At 39.2% G+C, this 20276-nt stretch overlaps 1 protein-coding gene across 3 annotated transcripts in view; it reads left to right on the top strand.

Annotated features, from left to right (window-relative positions):
- Positions 1-20276, top strand: part of NRG3 (neuregulin 3) — a 944800-nt gene that overhangs the window by 864691 nt on the left and 59833 nt on the right. For all 3 annotated transcript variants that reach the window (XM_088463066.1, XM_088463067.1, XM_088463065.1), the window contains 2 exons: positions 13181-13307; positions 13829-13956. In XM_088463066.1, the coding sequence (XP_088319192.1) occupies positions 13181-13307; positions 13829-13956 (255 nt within the window). The remainder of the gene's footprint in view (positions 1-13180; positions 13308-13828; positions 13957-20276) is intronic.

The raw sequence follows: 20276 nt of genomic DNA, 5'->3' as shown, positions 1-20276 counted from the left end.
CAAGCTGGCCATATTAAAGACACTACCGATTTTTTAAACCGTATTAATTCCATTGAACGAGTGCCAGATGACACCATTATTTATACTATGGACATATGTAGTCTGTATACCAGCATTCCTCATAGACAAGGTTTAGATACCATGAAGAAATTTCTGAGCATAGAAAAAATGGATACCTTGAACCCAGATTTATTCCTAAAGTTGTTAGAATTTACACTAACCAGGAATTTTTTCCTGTTTGACAGTCAATTTTACTGTCAATCGAATGGCTGTGCCATGGGCAGCAACATCTTGCCCTCATTTGCCAATATTTTTATGCTGCATGAAGAACAAGAAATGTTTTTCTCTGACCCTGATTGAACCAGCTGTATCTTCAGATACTCCAGGTATATAGATGACATATTCACCTTGTGGACTGGAGTACCTAAATTACAAGCTTTGATTAACCATATCAACACAAGGAATTCTCCTATCAGAATCACTTACCAAATGAACAAAGCCTGTCTCAACTACAGTACCTGGATGTTATGGTAAAGATAATAACATAATAATCAACTACAGACAGAAGTCTATGTGAAGCCCACAGACAAGAATGCATTACTGAGGACCAATAGTCATCATCCTTTGGCTCTTAAGAAAGGCTTACCCAGATTACAGATGATCAGGGTAGCCAGAATCACCAGCAATCACTTGGAACTTGAGGTTGCATTGGATAAAGTAGTATTCAAATTTGTGAAAAGGGGATATGATTTGTGACTTCTTTGTAAACAAAGAGATGAAGTGTTAAAAATTCAGAGGAGCAACCTCTTAATGCATGCCCATAAGAAACAAGAACAAATAATCACATTTGTTAACGAATATAACACATCTAGTCTAGTGATACCTACAGCACTTAGGGCCTGATTCAGACCCGCTCACGAGTGCAGAGTGCTCATAAGCGGGTCGATGTTGGCCCAGTGTGCATGTGCACTACTGATAGAGCCGAAAGCACTCCAGGGCTTGCGGCAACGAGACCCTACCACAAGGGTCTCATCGCAAGCCAGATGTTCATGATGGTCTTGACCGTTACAAAAATTTTCCTGGCCGCTTGCTATAGGTCACCCACAGCTATACAAGTGGCCAGGAGGCCACTCTAAAAATTATGAAGGACTGCCCTGATTCAGAGCGAGCGCTCTGTCAGAGCGTCCAGCTCTGAATCAGGGCCTTAGAGCACTGTGGTCGATTGTGTCCACTGATAAAAATCTGAAGTGTTTTAAACACAAGTGACCTCTCACATGTCACACTAGAGGTGAAAACATTAGAGATCTAGTGGTACATACAGACATCACGGGTTTTGACCGAGATGTCATTGATCAAGTCCAATCCAATTTTTTATGTAAACAACCAGGATGCTACAAATGTCTGAAGTGCACAACTTGCAATCATATGGTCACTGGCCATTCTTTCGTACACCCTCAATCTGGTAGGACTCATTGAATCAAGCATATTCTCACATGCACGTTATCGTTCATCATGTATCTAATTACGTGCCAGTGTGGCATGACATATGTGGGCAAGACCACTCGAACAGCACGAGAGAGAATGGCCCTGCATCGATCGGCTATCAAGTCAGCATTGGCTGGGAAACCATCGGAAAAACCAGTAGCCAGGCATGTTGCCTAAAAAGGTCACAAATTGAGTGATCTGAAACATTTACTTATCGACCATGTACCTATGAATCTTAGAGGCGGGGATCGTGCTGGTAAATTGATACAAATAGAGGCATGATGGATTTTTACCTTGAACACTATAAGTCCGCATGGACTCAATGAGAAGATACAGTGGAATGTTTTTAAATGATTCTGGCACATTTTGCCTTTTTGTAGCTCACCATTTTTTCACTAAGTGGTTTTTTTCGTTCACATATTTTTCGCTTATTATGGATTTCACCACACCACTTGCACGCACATAAACACTGATACATTCACAACTTAAACGTTATATTCTAGCTTGCTTGCTACACTTTTTACATCACAAACACATCATTTTCTATTTTACAATTCAGCATCATGACATCTCTTGCACACAATACACACATGTCACTTAGCCCATTAACATTCTTATACCATTCTGCACCTTCAGGTTCATCTTCATCCAGGATTTTTTATTTCATTCACACACTAGGAACACATTATGTTTTCCTTACATATGATACTTTTTCAGTTTGTTGTTTTATTTTAATTTTTAATTTTAATTTTTTCTAGTTAATTTATCTCAGTTTATTTTTCCACTTTTAACATTTCATACATTATGTGCTGCTCCAGACTCTTCATGGCCGTTTCACCTGATCTTGTATTGTTGATGCCAGACCATTAAAGTAATATATTATGTATTCCCTCCTGCATTATGTTTCACTTCGTTCCGGCTAATTTACTTGCTTTGCCTACTTTTTTATTCATCTATGTGCTTCTGACACCATACTTGATTCTTTTCTCGTAACATTCTCCACGCTCTGTGGTATACTTGTTGGTCTTTCTGCGGCAGTTTAGCCGCTTCACGGTGATTCATCTTTTCTATCATGTAGTCATCACGCTTGGACTCGACGCGTCCTGATTTCCATGGATATGACACCTGGATGGTGGTCTGACATCACTTTCATGAGACACGCTGGGAGACGGAAACTCCTGCTATCCGGTGCACTTCTCTATTCACGCTTGGTGGGTTTCTCACATACTTAAGGTTATTGTTATGCTTATCATTTTGTGTATGCCTTGACAAAGGGACAGTTGTGTCCCGAAACATTGGTGGATACTTCAAATATGATGTAATACAAACTTATTGCTTTCACAAAATCTCCAAGTGCTGCAGCTTGTTTGTGCCGGTAGTGTATGTGTATATATATATATATATATATATATATATACAGTATATACACACATATGTGTATATGTATATATATATATATATATATATAGTCCAAACATAGGTGTCACTCACGGCGTCTTAATAAAACAAACTTCACAAGCTCGTTAAATGTGCTTCAACGTTTCAGGACTCTTTAATGGTCCCTTCGTCAGGATACAAAAAGATAAATAGTAAACTCTTACCTTAAATACATACAACACCCAGTGAAAAAGCCCGCCGGATTTCGCGCACCGACGCCAATGAGATGACGTCACTATCGGTGTGCTCCCCATCACCATGGTAACATTGAAAACTATGGCTACGGAAGCCTGCAAGTGTCAAAATACAAAGATTATCACAACAGATAGAATTAAATTAACAATGCATAGATGGAGTGATTAATGATAATATATATACTATCCTTTGATCATCTATACAAAATAAAGATAATCTCCCTATCATCTCATAGTGGTTAATATGGAAAAAATAAATTTGGCAATATATGTAGCGTAGAACAATCAAGTTATGTAGTATTATAAATGTGAATATCCCCACTATATGATAAAGAATTCCTAGGGAAATATCTGTAATAATATCTCCAATCAATATGGATCCTGCCTGCAAAGTTATAGTTTAACTATTCTGAGTAACAAATGGTAGTATATGTACATTAAGTCACAAAAAGCATTGAAAATTAATTTGCTGATTAAGACCCTTCGGTGACATTGTATCCAGTCTGAAAATCCAGCTGCTTTCCAACTGGAGCAGCTTTCTAGCTCTGTCACCCCCACGTATATTTGATGGGACGTGATCTATAATTCTGTATCGTAGGCTCGACAGGTTGTGTTTTGCCTCCATGAAGTGCTTGGCAACTGGTTGATCACTTTGGCCTTTATTTAAAGCACTTCTAATGGCGCTTCTATGTAGTGCCATACGTTCTTTGAACATACGTTCCGTTTCGCCCACATAGCATTTGCTACATGGGCACGTGATCATATAGATCACAAATTTTGTTGAGCATGTCAAAAAATGTAAGATGTTATATTTTTTGCCTGTGTGCGGATGGTGAAAGCTACTGCCGCTAACCATATAATTGCATGTCGTGCAATTGGGGCATCTAAAACATCCCTGTTTTTTAATCCCCAGGAAATTACCTTCTGAAATTTTTACATTCCTGGAAGTTACATCTGATTTCACTAAAATGTCCTTGAGACTACGTCCCCTTTTGTAACTGTGCATAATCAATTTGTGATGTAATGATGTTAATTCCGAATCACTACTAATTATAGGCCAAAATTTTTTGGTAGTTTGAGTTACCAGCCTACTGCCCGAGCTGAAGTGGTTAACCCAAGGGATCCTGTCACCTTTAGCAGATTTATTTTTGGGTGATAACAGAGACGTTCTGGATTGTTTCAAAGCTTTATCTCTTTGTTTAATTAAATCAATTTTTTTATAACCCCTCTTTAAGAATTTCTCCACTGTTCTATCTAAATCCTGCTTGAGAGAGGATCCATCGTTGGTAATTCTACAAATACGTAAGAATTGAGAATAGGGCAAACTTTTTTTAAGGCTTGTAGGATGGAAACTTGTGTAGTGTAATAAGTTGTTGCGATCAGTCGGTTTATTAAAAACCGAAGTATGCAATTTGCCACATACTAACGAAATATTAACATCCAAATAGTTGATTGAGTTACAATTCAGCTCAAATGTAAATTTTACGGGATGTGTTAAGTTATTATGTTTATCAAAAACTTTTTTCAAGGACTCCATTGAGCCCGTCCAAAAGATTAGAAGGCCTTCTTATACTGGTTCAGAAATTAACTTTTTCATTGACCTACTCGAATTTATCTTAACAAAAAATTATTTATTTTTTGATGGTCATTTTTTCTTACAGGTATCGGGATGTGCCATGGGCTCGGCGGTAGCTCCTAGCTACGCAAATAGTTACATGTTTTATGTGGAAAGAGAAATATTTTTCATTGATTTGGAAATTGCTAAATACATACATGTATTTCTTAGGTACATAGATGACCTTCTAATCTTTTGGACGGGCTCAATGGAGTCCTTGAAAAAAGTTTTTGATAAACATAATAACTTAACACATCCCGTAAAATTTACATTTGAGCTGAATTGTAACTCAATCAACTATTTGGATGTTAATATTTCGTTAGTATGTGGCAAATTGCATACTTCGGTTTTTAATAAACCGACTGATCGCAACAACTTATTACACTACACAAGTTTCCATCCTACAAGCCTTAAAAAAAGTTTGCCCTATTCTCAATTCTTACGTATTTGTAGAATTACCAACGATGGATCCTCTCTCAAGCAGGATTTAGATAGAACAGTGGAGAAATTCTTAAAGAGGGGTTATAAAAAAATTGATTTAATTAAACAAAGAGATAAAGCTTTGAAACAATCCAGAACGTCTCTGTTATCACCCAAAAATAAATCTGCTAAAGGTGACAGGATCCCTTGGGTTAACCACTTCAGCTCGGGCAGTAGGCTGGTAACTCAAACTACCAAAAAATTTTGGCCTATAATTAGTAGTGATTCGGAATTAACATCATTACATCACAAATTGATTATGCACAGTTACAAAAGGGGACGTAGTCTCAAGGACATTTTAGTGAAATCAGATGTAACTTCCAGGAATGTAAAAATTTCAGAAGGTAATTTCCTGGGGATTAAAAAACAGGGATGTTTTAGATGCCCCAATTGCACGACATGCAATTATATGGTTAGCGGCAGTAGCTTTCACCATCCGCACACAGGCAAAAAATATAACATCTTACATTTTTTGACATGCTCAACAAAATTTGTGATCTATATGATCACGTGCCCATGTAGCAAATGCTATGTGGGCGAAACGGAACGTATGTTCAAAGAACGTATGGCACTACATAGAAGCGCCATTAGAAGTGCTTTAAATAAAGGCCAAAGTGATCAACCAGTTGCCAAGCACTTCATGGAGGCAAAACATAACCTGTCGAGTCTACGATACAGAATTCTAGATCACGTCCCATCAAATATACGTGGGGGTGACAGAGCTAGAAAGCTGCTCCAGTTGGAAAGCAGCTGGATTTTCAGACTGGATACAATGTCACCGAAGGGTCTTAATGAGCAAATTAATTTTCAATGCTTTTTGTGACTTAATGTACATATACTACCATTTGTTACTCAGAATATGTTAAACTATAACTTTGCAGGCAGGATCCATATTGATTGGAGATATTATTATAGATATTTCCCTAGGAATTCTTTATCATATAGTGGGGATATTCACATTTATAATACTACATAACTTGATTGTTCTACGCTACATATATTGGCAAATTTATTTTTTCCAAATTAACCACTATGAGATGATAGGGAGATTATCTTTATTTTGTATAGATGATCAAAGGATAGTATATATATTATCATTAATCACTCCATCTATGCATTGTTAATTTAATTCTATCTGTTGTGATAATCTTTGTATTTTGACACTTGCAGGCTTCCGTAGCCATAGTTTTCAATGTTACCATGGTGATGGGGAGCACTCCGATAGTGACGTCATCTCATTGGCGTCGGTGCGCGAAATCCGGCGGGCTTTTTCACTGGGTGTTGTATGTATTTAAGGTAAGAGTTTACTATTTATCTTTTTGTATCCTGACGAAGGGACCATTAAAGAGTCCTGAAACGTTGAAGCACATTTAACGAGCTTGTGAAGTTTGTTTTATTAAGACGCCGTGAGTGACACCTATGTTTGGACTATTAATATTCCTCCCACTTCAGGAAAGGTAATAAGGAAGGCACCGGGCGCACTATATTATTTGTTTATGTGAGGAGTGCCGGCATGTTGGACTACTATATATATATATATATATATATATATATACACACACACACAATTTTGTATAACTGATTAATACATTGCACATACAGTATGGTACGAGTGTAGTTTTGGACGCATCTTGTACTGCATTTCAGCATATAGGCATAGACATGCCACTGATTAATCTGATGCTACTCTGCATCAGAGTCATAATGAGCATACAGTATATATTATTATGATGAAATCGCTATTAATGAAGAAATGCATTAGTATCTGCTACTCCTCTGAAAAGGGTGATATAAAATTCTGACTCAGCAGACTGTCTGGACTCCAACTTCTACATTTTATTAATCGGGCAACAGAACTACTGTACAACAAGCAGTGTATGTATTCTTCATATTAATGTTGAACTCATTTAACCTTGGTCTGAAAGACATTTGCTTTAGAACTTTGGCTGAGCTGTTTTAATGTATAAGAGGGGTTCATTGGCCATTCTACTTCCCTTGCTGTGTCTCCTTTATTGTGGGGAAAAGTGATTGATCTTTGGGCCTGATTCAGCAAGAAATGCATTTGCTAATATACACGCAATCAGCCGATTGTTGCGTACTGCACATTTGTATGCATCACAGTGCGAGTGCATGAACTAGCCACTGTAATCAGGACTGTGACTATGCAGACCCATCACAGAGTGATTGACAGGAAGTGCCATTTGTGGGTGGTGACTGGGGGGGTGGTCGGGTGAACACAGACGTGCCAGTGCGTTTCAACGGTGTTGCAGGGGCGTGCCTAAATTATCCACTGTGATGCCCTATGCAGCCAGAGGCCTGATAACGTGTGTGGAAGTTAGCAATTTCTGAGTAAGGTCAGGGCTTGTGCAAGTGTGCGTGCGGCTGTGAAGTTACTCATCTGTACTGATAGTTTTGCAGTCTTGCTAAACATTACGGATGTGCGTAAGGTAAAGTGGCCATCCTTATGTTGTGCTGAGATTGCATTTGGATCGCAATGGTTTAGGATACTATTGCAGTTGAACTCCATGTGTAATCACTATTGCATTCATATTTGTGTACCTTGCTGAATCAGACCCCTCATACCAATGCATTGATAATTGTGCTCTTAATACAATTACAGAGCTAAATCAATACAGACTTCCTTTAATCTTAGAATTACTAATACATTTATGTTTCTTACCATGTGAAATCTCAGGGGCTCTATCATTTGATCCAACTCAGGCCTGTGAATTACTGATATACAGCCTTAAATACTGTGTCTTCCCCTTAGTCCTATCTGTAATGTATTTTCCTTTGGTATTGACTACATTTCTAGAATTTCATAAGAGAATGATTTTGGGACCTCCTAGGAATGGTCCTTATTGCAGACTGCACACAACATAAAGTTACTATCACAGAGAATGGTTTTACACATACAGACGTGTCCTATTACAGCTAGCATCTATATGCCATGTAGAGTATGACTGCCAATTGTAAGAAGATAAGTTAGCAAATAGGAAAAGTACAAGTCTCATCAAGAAACATATCATTGTATTGAAGACTGAGTGTGGAACAAATTAACAGTTGCTGCTTTTACGCAGGTATATCTTTGTCTATCGCCACTTCAATGTATTGCTGCATAGTACTTCTACAGTAATGGTGTATACACACGGTCAGATTTCTCTTCAGATCTGAACGTTAATCATTTTAAAAATCATTCAGTCATTCATATCTGAAGGAAAATCTGACATGTGTGCAACAATGAACGATGAACGATGCATGTTCCCGATTGTCAGATAACGATATCTGACATCTGATGTGTTTGCAGTCAGTTTTGGATGATTTCCATTCATTTTAATACAGTCAAAAATCGTTCAATCATACAATCATTTGCAAATCATTTGTGAATCATTTGCAAATCGTTCAGTCATTCATCTGACATACCTGACCATAAGACTTTGCAGCATCTTCTTCAATGGGTAGTAGATATGTTTACACTGTCCAGTACAAGACTGGCCCACATGTCATGGCTTGCTATACTGTAATGTCATCTCCGGGTTGGGTATGAAATCCCGGTGTCTGAATAGCTACCGGGTGAAATGCTGATGCTGGAAGCCAGAATAAGCACCCTATCCCCACCCCTTTCTACCCCCTAACCCTCCCTTAGGGGTGCCAAACCCTAAAACTTCAGCAGTGGTGCCTAAACCTAAGTCCCCCCCCACACCCTAAACCTAACCAGGGGGGAGCCTCATTATAACCCCCTCTTCCCCTAGCCTAACCCTAACCCCCCCATCCCTTAGCATAATTTTAACCCTCTCCGGGCAGGTGCCTAAACCTAACCCTCCCCCCCACAGCTAATGCTAACCCTGTCCCCACTTACTTTCTTTCGGGAAGCCATCTGTCAGGATTCTGTTGTTGGAGCTAAAGAGAGGTGTTGGGATTTAGATGTCTATCTTTAGTCCTAAATTGGGATTTCAATGCCTGGATTCCATCAGACGGCTTCCCATGCATCGGTATTCTGACTACATCCCATCATCTCCATCCACTGCTATTCTATTCAGATCTGTACTGTAGTTTTTATCAGTGGAGCACTGGTAACCCAGAGGTGAAGCTGTGTATTGCATGCAGTGGATACTGTCGCGCCTCACTGCACCTCCCCACAGTATTTTCATGCCACAACTTAGATTCCTGTAAGGCCCAAACTTAGCCACAACATAAGAGGACACATTTGTAATGTAAATCTATTTATACACATAATAACATATTTTATGATGGTAGTAGTAAAATGATATAATGGATGGCAACACCTTCGGGAATTCTACCTAGTTTACAACTATTTTGCCCCAAGATTATATCTTCAACTTATATAGTAATATTACTGTACATTATAAGAACACCACAGTTTTCTTACATAATAATACAGACACTATAAGTCTGATTAGACTGTAGAATATTAATGATAATTCTAGCACACAAATGCACATCAATAGGGCAACTTTAAACTGTTCCTAACCATTCTGCTCACTCTGGAATGGTAATGCAGTTATTTTACTTTGCACATTGAAGGCACCAACATATAACCTATTAGACCCTTATGGGCACTTTCACCTTATCAAGTTACTTTATTTTCATACATTAAAAATAAACATACATTATTTATATTCATCTATTAATAAATAGATTATACAGTTCAAATAGTACCCTCTGAAAATAGCTCATTTATTTAAAATGAAAAAAATGAATAAGGTTATGCACAATAGGTATGCTAGAGACTAGGGTATGGGCAGAGTGTTTATTGAAAGCCTACTTCATATAACAATAGTCTGTGCATCTACCAGGGTCACAGGGTTTCATGCCATGTACAATATGTGGATGTTGGAAATTCAGCACAATTCTCAAACTGACAAAGCAGATTCATGTTTGTTTTGTTTTTTAATTTCATGAAGTTTATTTAAGCCAACACAGGTAGGCATGGTAGAAGTGCATCACAATGGACCTGCAAGGAGATTTATTCCGCAGAAAGTTACATTTGTGTGGCAGAATTCAAAGCTATAACAAAAGACACTACTTAATTGGAAACTGTCCAGAATAATAATACCATTACAATTTAAGTGACATAAATTTAAAGATGTAATTTAAGTGCTACAAAGAAACCACTTTAAGACCATTTGTACAGATCACAAAATAAGAAGCTAACATATTATCTAGATTTGAGAGAAGTACTCACTACAAGGCTCTATTCTGTAGGCTAATCAGCACACATAGGATAAAAACAAACGATTTGGGGCACCGCCTTTTTGAGCAGCACAGAGTAGAAGATAAACTTGCAATACAAAGAATAGCTTAACTGTTTGCATTTCATATTGATTTAAATATGTACCTGTTTTCTTTGTCATCCTGTGGGTATAGATGTCTCAGTCAAAGATATAGGATTCATTTTGTGCAAAGGAAAATGAAAAAAATATTGTATTTCCATCATTTTGTCTACTATTCACAAAAATTAGAGATTTCATTTGGAAAATTCAAAATCCTCACCTCAATCATCAGAACATATTCTTCCTAAATAAACTATTCTTGCTACCATTAGTAATGGCCCTTTCCACACACTTGATGTGGCAACTACTAGAAGATACTTACTCCCTGAAGTACTAATGATCAAGGTAGATAGGTGCCTATCTGTATAAATAATTTGGATTTATATGTCACAGAGGTTTTATGGCAGCATCATCATATTTTAATTACCAGGCACATTTGGAACCATAAGACTCTATAACTAATTGGTTGACACTAGTTGGCTATGATTCAACAGACATTATGTTGCATCCTCCTTTTCTTGTGTCTGTTCTTCTTTCATCATACTCATCCATTCACAATTTTTTTACAGCCTCTACCTATTCATTCCTTACCTTGGAAATCCATTTCTATAACTTTAGAGTTGCCTTCCTGTTTTGCTTATGATACCATTTTAGTAACTATAAACATATTTGAAAAATGTGATTCCTGTAAAATAAAAATATATTTATCCACCACTTACCAACTGATGTCCAATGGACTCAGAACTGGGGCAACATCTTCACTTCTAAAAACTCTCACTTTAGTAAAGTTTGGCTCTACACAATATACCTTAAATTTGGGTGGGTTTTGCACAAGTTAACACAATGTTATGTTAATCCTTTTCATGTCCCCAATAAACTTTGAATTCAGTAGCCAACAAAATACCCTGCAAAAAAAAATCCAGTGTTCCATGTGTACTTGGTAAAACCTGTAAAGCCTCCAATGGTTCCACCATCTATTAGAGCCCTCGGTCACCGGGAGTATATTTTGTAGGACATACTACTCCCACCACCAATGCAAAATTGAAGCACCTGTAAGTCACCTTGGAAAGAAGAGGATACGTTAATTTCTGGTCTAGGTTAGTCCATAATTTACGCTGCAGTCGAGACTTGTATGCGCTGACATTTTCACTCTTTGTTTGGGACCTTGTCTTTTTTCCCAACCTGGCACTGCTGCTCCATTGGTTTCTCATAGAAGTTGACATCACTGCTGGACTTGAATTACCAACACTGGGTTGAAGCAGTGCAGACTCTGGGCCTGATTCAGGAAAACAGTTGCTAATACACACGCAATCGGCCGATTGTAGCATACTGCGCATGCATATGCATCACCTATGTACAGATGCATCAGGAAATGGCCTATTCACCTGCTGCTTTGGGGTGTATCTATAATGGGTGCAAGGTGTGCGGCGCACATGGGCCCCCGGATCCCCCGCACCGCACACCCTGCACCCATATTATTTAATACTTACCTTTCCAAGGTCCCGTGCTGGGTGTCAGCGCTGTACAAAAAGCTGGAAAAATGGCCGCCGCTGCCAATTCTCCAGCGTTCTGCTCATGCGCAGTAGACTCCAGGCACGCTCTAGTGCCCAGAGTCTACTAATGCTCCGGTGGCCGGCCAGCCACGTCAGTCAGCTGCTGGCTGCCGGGAAGAGAGGACGGGGCCCTGAACGGGGAAAACACATGGGCCACCTACTCTCTAAAGACGCCCCTGCTGCTGCTTATAATTAGTTGACAGCATCTGTATCTTATTTCAGGCATATATAAGCTTCCTGCTGGAAACATCATACCGTGGTTTATTTTTTTATTGAACCAGCCATTTGGATCCTGATGTTACCTGGCTGCATTTCTGTATTTGACCCTTGACTCAAACAACTATCTTCTTTGGCACTGACACCAGAATCTTAGGCAATTACCCACTCTGGCTTTGACCCTTGACTTTCAGGCAACTACCTTTATCTAACACTGGATCACTGGTTAATTCCTGGACTTTCTACTTCCAGAGTTTTTAGACTAATTTTCTGTACTATATGTTACAGTATTTCTTTTTTATAAATACTTTTACTATGCATTCCTGCTGGAATCCTACATTCCAATAATTGTAAACATAAGTTCTAGATATTTGACAATGTGTGCTAGATTATTTCTAAAAGCTACCTATGATACTTGGGGACAAAAATGTAACAGTTAAAATATACATTTTAATGTATTGACCCAAGTGCAATTGCAATTACTGTGAATAAGCAAAAACCTTTGGGGTAAATTACAGTACATTTGAATTCACCATTTATTAGTTCAGAATACTTATGAGTAAAATGCTAGTTTGGATACAACTGCTGTGAAGTTGTGATAGACTAAACTCCTATTATGCACAGAGTGGTAAAATAAGCCACCTGCTGCAGACATAAAGGTTTGCGTAAATATAACATTATACAACTAGTATTGGTCAACTTTTAGCCCTGTGTAGCAATGTAGATCAGGTAAGTTGTTGACTGAACAAATTATCTTGATAATAATTCCATTTATGTAATGACATGACATATATGTTATATTGTGCTTGTTCCAGGTACAAAAAAAACATAAAATTACTATAATTTGTTCATTTATAATTCACTATAAAGACAATGAAAACTTACATATGTATTTTTTTTTCATAGAAGGCAAACAAAAATAATTAAAGAACAGCTGAAAGACGCACAGAATGGGAAAAATTATAGTATCCATGCTTCCAGTTTGCTATCAAAAGCAAAGAGCTTTGGAGAAAACAGAGTCCAACTGCATAGTGTAAGTATATTGAAATGTTACTATAAACTTCATTCTATGTCAGCCAGGCTACTTAGACCTTGTGCCTGGAATCCTCTATGTAGTTCCGTGTTTCTGGTATCCAGTTCCCTTGCTTCAAGTATCCTTGTGCATTGTGCCTCTTCTTCTTGAATTCATCTATGATGGTGGTTGCCTCATTCTCATCAGAGCTGAACAGAGAATATGTTTAATCAATCATATCACAGCCCCCTCCACATTTAAGCTTATATCATAAATATATACCACACACACACGTCAATTTATGGAACCAATCTTTATATGCAAACTCCAAAAGAAGCAAGTTAAAGACATTGGGGAACCCTTCAGTGATGTCTAATCCTTAAATTGTTGATAGAAAAATGTTAGAAAAATGTTAGCAAATTCAGGAATACTTTAGATTTTATTCTTCTGTTTATTTGCTTTGTTTAATGAAAAGCTAAAAAAAAACACTGCCAAAGGCTCTCAAAGATTTTCATTTATGTTCTTTGATTATTCATTTACAGTATTCAAAGTCTGAGAGGAATCCTGAGCCAATAAGAGAGAATGTCATGGAAACTAGCTTTTCTGAAACACAGCCCTTCTCAGACACCACACCATCAGACAGAGCAAGCCAGTCAATAAAGCATCATAGGTAAGGAGAATGTTCATCCATAATGAGTTCCAAGTAAACTATCTGTGTTAATTATTTCTCAAGTCTACTATCAAGACCACATGCAGTGAAGAGACCAAGTTAATACCGACTCATACACTGTTCCTTTTTAAAATACTGAACAGGACATCATGAGTTTCAATATATATTTTCTTCAATCATTCTATCAAGCTATACTTGACAAGATAGCTTCAAACACAGAGTTTTCCTTTAGATATAACTTGAATGAAATGAAAGTTATTATTGGAAATGAAGTACAGCATCTCTTTGTGTACTGATGAGTCACTGCAGTGATTATTTCCAATGTACCCTTCTCTTGCTTAGGCTGTAACGTTTGTAAAATAGTATTCTGCTGATGTGTGTGAAGATATTGCTATAAAAAGAAAGAAATACATATTGCTGTCCATTACTCCAGCCTTAAGCCGCATATCCACTTGCTGATTAAAATGAGCGATTGAACAATATCGTTATCGTTCAATCGCTCATTAATTGTGCATGAATCGGGCATGAAAATGTCAAAAATGACCAACGATGTACGCTCCCGTTGGGCATTTACAACATCAATCATCACCTGAACATGCTGGTCAATCTGCCGATAACGACAGATTGACCATGCTCTGGGATGAGGGAGGGTGCCTACACTGAACGACATATCATTCAGTGTAGGCACTGCAGGGGAAGAAGAATGACTGTATGATTACAATGTTGTAATTGTACTGTCGTTCCACTATCTGATAGTGGATACGCACCTTAATGCTGATAGTTATACAATTAACTGTCAGTAAAAGGACATACTGTACAGTATTGGATCCATATTAGGGTTATAATCCCAAAGACAACACTTTATAGGAATGGTGAAATCATGTTTCCTCTGTGTTCATGTACTAAAAATAATGCATCAGCCTTTTTTGTTAGAAGATGCCCCTGACAATTTCTGGATATAAAATAGCATCGTATAACACTGTAAATCAATCACTATAATGCTCACCCAGCTGCCAAATGTTAATGTACCTCTTTTTTTTAGTTATTTTGGGCAAGATATATGGGTCAAAGAACTGGTCTCATGTTCATTATTATAGTAAATAACTGTGCTCCTGTCTTGAAGTGGAAAGAACATAATTTCACCTTAAACTAGCCCTGACCAGGTAATTCCAGGTCTTTCTGAAGCTCTCCACAAGTGGTCCTTGGCTCTTGGACAACTCCTCTGTCAGAAATTCTGCAAGGAGCACCTGATCAGGGCAGGTTTATAGTGAAATTATGTTCTTTCCACTTCCAGATTATGGCCCCAACAGTGCTCACTTGAACATTCAGGAGTTAAGAAATCCTTCTGTAACCAATGCCATCAGTATGTTTTGCAACAAAAAGGTTGCAAAGGGTTTGAGAGAGCTCTTTGCTTTTACCCATTATGAGATGTTTCTTATGTGACACCTTGTTAATGAGACACCTTTTTATAGGCCATCAGTTGGGACTGAACCATCTTATATTACTTTGCACTGACAAGGGGCAGAATTGCTTTCTAATTACTGATAGATTTCAGCTGGTGTCTTGGCTTTCCATGCCTGTTTGCACTTCTCTTTCTGTGTTCAATCCATTTTCCCTGTGTCATTTCACATTATTACACATAACTCAATTTATGGACATCTATGGTTTGATTTCTTTGCATGTGTGGATTGCGTGGGTTGTTGCTGATATTTGGTGAAAATTTCATTACAATTGCCCCATTATAAATATATTTACTGAAAAAACTGTTGATGTGTTCAATACTTATTTTACCCGCTGTGTATATAAACTGTATATATATATATATATATATATATATGCCCTCAGGTGCAGCAAATCACGCTACATATGTCTCAAGTGATGAGCCCGCATCCGGGGACGCATGCTGCTTTCGCACCTGTGATCCATAACATTGCATGGTGTGAACGTTTGCCATCAAAGTGGCAAATATGGAAGAGAACACATCTGTATCTATCTATCTATATATATATATATATATATATTTATATATATTTGTCCCTATGAGTACTTATTGGTATGTGATCATTCACACTGTGGTATTGTAGCTGTCATGCAAATAATAATATGCATCTGAATGATATTTCATTATGAATGTATTGAACAGTTAAATGTAGTTCAAATGGAAACAATACATCATTAATATTTAAAGGGTATTAAAAGCAAATTTAAGAAGGCAATAAAAAAATAGAAATTAGTAAAATGCTGACCACAATTTTATGGATCCAGTTTTACGATAAGCCCTGGTAGCTGAGTCCACCCAATGTCTTCTGCTGTTATCCAGATAATGATCGTTCCATGCATAATGTAAAAGCAGCTGCAAAAACCCATTAAATCCTGTATTGAAATATTTATAAACATTGAGTGTGTTAGGATATAATTCTTTATATGGACTGCAGTCCTATTTCTTTTTTTCTGAACTCATTTCTCCATTTATAGATGATTTCATCATAAGGGTATTATACTGTAGGTTGGCAGTTGGAAATTTATTTCAGGATGGCTCAAGTTATTTTATTAGTTATACTTTTCCCTTTTTTTCTCCTAAAATGCTTCGATTTCTTTGTATATTATAAGATTGCCATCTAAAATTATTATTTTCCCCTATAATATATGCCATAATCCAGCAAAACACATCTCATTGACAGTTATGGTTGAGTCCCGAATACTGTGCTCTTAAAGTTGTGTATGAATTTGTCCTTTTTATGTGGTTTAAATGATTGTGTTCACACAGAGGGGATTATACTGTTGAAGGCTCACTATACATATACAATACATTAATGCATGCATAATCTACACAATAAACTACAAGATGTAATGGAGAATGTATCTTATGCTATCTGTGCACTGAACCCAGTGTTTTGGTTTTGGATTTGGATCTGGTTTCATCTTTGTGTTTTGGTTTTCTAAAGCAACCCTCAAGTGTTTTGGTTTTGGATCTGGATTTTATAAAAATAAAAATAGATATAAAGTTTTAAAAAACAGCTAAAATCATGTTTTTATGCAATCCAAAACACGAAATTCGGATTTGAAATCTGAATCCCGAACCGCAGAAAGATCAGAAACTGATCTGGGTAGATCAGATTTACCCAGATCTCCTCAGGAGAGCAGAACCATGACTCAAATTTATCCAGATTTACAAAATTCTGGTGGCTTCAATTTCTGGAGAACCAAACTGCACATCTATGTCTTACTCATTTATACTGGGCTCTTGCAGGAACAAGTACTGTAGTGTCATTTAATGTGGGACCCACCCAGAACCCTGGACTTAGGTGGGAAAAAAATTGAGAAAGAGGCCTGGCGTGGAGGGGTGTTTATTGTAATATATTTATATGTTTTGTAATTAATTGTGTGTTTGATATTTTAAATTTTCTCTTGTGAGCACTACATGTCACAGCACATCATTGATGCCAGGGCATAGAAGTACTTTTGGTTCCTCACGTGCTAGCATGCCCTGAAAACCATGGGTATGCAGGAGCTTGGAGTACTACAAGTACCAGAATGTTCAACACTTATGGCTCAGGCATGTTGGGACCTGTAGCTTTCATGGAGAGATTATTTTGAATCTATTTTTTGACCATTAACTCAACACGCTTGATGAGGAGTATTGGGAATTGCAGTAGTGTTATTAGCATGGGGCTGAATAGTCTAGTGTGGGGCTGATTACAGCCCTATGCTGACTGGTCTATGGCTGGTTTGTCAGTATGGTAGGGGATCCCACACAGTGGTTTTAGCTGCTAAAGTGCCACTAGTGCTGACTGACAAAGCTTAGTGCAGTAATGGAATTTTTGGGAAGACATCATGTCGTTTTTATGCTTGATATTACAGATACCAGCAGGGGCGGATTGGGATGGAAAACCAGCCTGGGAAAATTCTGGAAGCAGCCCTTATAGGGGCGGGTCTGTTGAGGGGATGGGTCTGTTGAGGAAGGCAGTACACCAGGGTTTGCAAAATACGCGCTATAGTGCATATTTACTCGCTACGGGCAATGAGGGACTCACTTTTTAAAGTCAGTGGGTCTTGCAGGACGCGCTATAGCAGCCGGCCCAGCATCTTCCCAAACCAATCAGTTTTGGGTGGCAGCATCTCTTCATCCAATGAGGAAGACGCCCGCCCCATCCCCAGCGCCCAATAGCCATTGGAAGACATGAGGGGCATGGATTATACAGCACACAGTAGCCGCCACCACAGAAGGGGAGGACTGTGCATGAGGAGCCAACCCAGAGAGGCGGAAGCTGGAGCATGTGCTCCCCGGCACTGCACATCCGATCCCAGTACAAGTGGAACCTCTGATCCTCCCCCAGTATTGGCACTGGCAGCACCTACACCCCCATTACAAGTGGCACGTCCGATTTCCCTCTCCCCCCCCCTCCGTACAGGCACTGGCAGCACCTGCACCCTGGACAAGAAGTGCAAGCGGTACCTCTGAACCCCCACCAGTCAATGTGGCACCTGCACCTCGGCTCCAAGCCGAAGAAGCAGGTGTCAGTAGAGCCATGTGTTGTGGAGCCCTTTTCCAGTCACCGGCGTCTGCACTCTCCCGGCCGCCGCAGACCGAGGGCACTGTGTCCAGGACTCAGGTGAGAAGTGGCAGGGTGGCTGGGGCTGGGGAGGGTGTAATGTGACAGGTGGAATCTTTCTTCAGGCACCATCATCTGCACTCTCCCGGTGGTGGACCGAGGGCTCTGCACTGGGGCACTCTGGCAAAGTGCCCTTTGCTGTTTAGGTAAAAACTGTCTTAAAGTAGTGTAGGCAGGGTGCAGCTCACCTCCAGACCTATTACTCTCTCCCTGGGGACATGGAGGATGTGAGGTTCAGGAAGGTGTGTGAGTTAGGCCCTTTGTGTGGTAATTCAGGGGAAAACAAAAGGCATGTATGACCTTATCTGATCCCCCTCTTACATTATTCTTATTACATTTTATTTCTGAGACGTTACAAGGGTCCTGTAAGGCTGTACTGGGGGATAAGTTACAGACAGAATATAAATTCACATACACAATACAAGTGTGCAGTTAGCTTAATTATGTATAGAAGAAAAAGGGTAGAGGGCTCTACTCAAATGAGATTACAATCTATAGGGATTATGTTGTCCATACATTGGCAGAACCGGTTGTTTTGCAAAGGAATTGAGCAGCCGGTTCTGTGCTGCGTTTGGCCACAAGCACAGATTAACAAACTAGGCGGAATCAGTGGTGTAACTGTAGTACACGCATTGGCAGATAGGATTTATAGGCAGCCCTGATGGACATGTAATTGATCCCTATCAGATGTTCAGGGTTGTTGATTATTTTGGGACCAATTTGGTAATACAAAGGGTGGGACGGATAATGTGTGGGGGCCATACTTACAAGGGGAAAGCCAGAGTAGTGACAAGTAAGACTGGTCTCCCTGTCTTAATTACCCCATGGTGCTGGCAGTGTGGTGGGACCCTTTTGGTGCAATGCCAGTGAAAGCCCATAACCCCATTCTTGAACCCCAGTACTACGCCAGCTAGCTACCTTTTCCACCTCCCTTCCCCAGCACTGCCTGCCCCAAGCCCCCTCCTTGACCCCCAGCACTGTTGCAACTACTCTCTGTTCTTTCCCCCTCCCTACCCTCAGCACTGCCTGCCCTTACTTCCCTCTAGATCTACCCCAACTTCTCCCTGCCTTTACCCCCAGCTCTACCCCAACTGCTGCCTGCCCTCACTCCCCATAATATGTGAAGGGACCCAGAATCAGTGGAGTAGGACCCAATTTCTTAAAGTGATCACTGGTATACTCCCTCCTTTTAGGGCCTGGAGGTGCTTTTGCAAGCCGCTGAGAGGAGCAGGGTCAACAACAGAAATCTTGGTGAATGATACACCGTCCATCCCTCTGCACTAGGTACAGGCCAGTCAGTTTGGAAGTCTTTTCTTACCTATATGGTGGTTTATCTGCCATGGGGAACCTCTGAAGAATTTCAGCCTCACTGAGCAGCGTCTTCAGCTGGTATTCACTATTCATGTAGATCACACTGTCTGGAAGATGGCTGTTTACGTAGAAATATAACCAATGTCTTCACCATAACCAGATAATGTATAGTAACAGAAGTTTTTCTGCAGGACAAAATTTGAATTTCCCTGTTCAAACAATTTCTGTCTCTCCAGGCCCACGTGTTACTCCAGAATCTCTTACATCTCTCCATCCTTTATGCCCCCCTGTGGTTCTCCAGACTTCCTATGTCTCTTCATCTCCAGGGTTCCATGTCTCTCCATCTCCAAGACCCCATATGTCTCTCCAGCCCTCCATGTATCTCTCCATCCCCAG

The sequence above is a fragment of the Taudactylus pleione genome, unplaced genomic scaffold (genome assembly GCF_031769625.1).
Source record: "Taudactylus pleione unplaced genomic scaffold, aTauple2 ptg001314l, whole genome shotgun sequence".
Taxonomy (NCBI): domain Eukaryota; kingdom Metazoa; phylum Chordata; class Amphibia; order Anura; family Myobatrachidae; genus Taudactylus; species Taudactylus pleione.
Note: the sequence above shows the minus strand (reverse complement) of the source record. Positions and strands in the feature narration are given on the sequence as shown.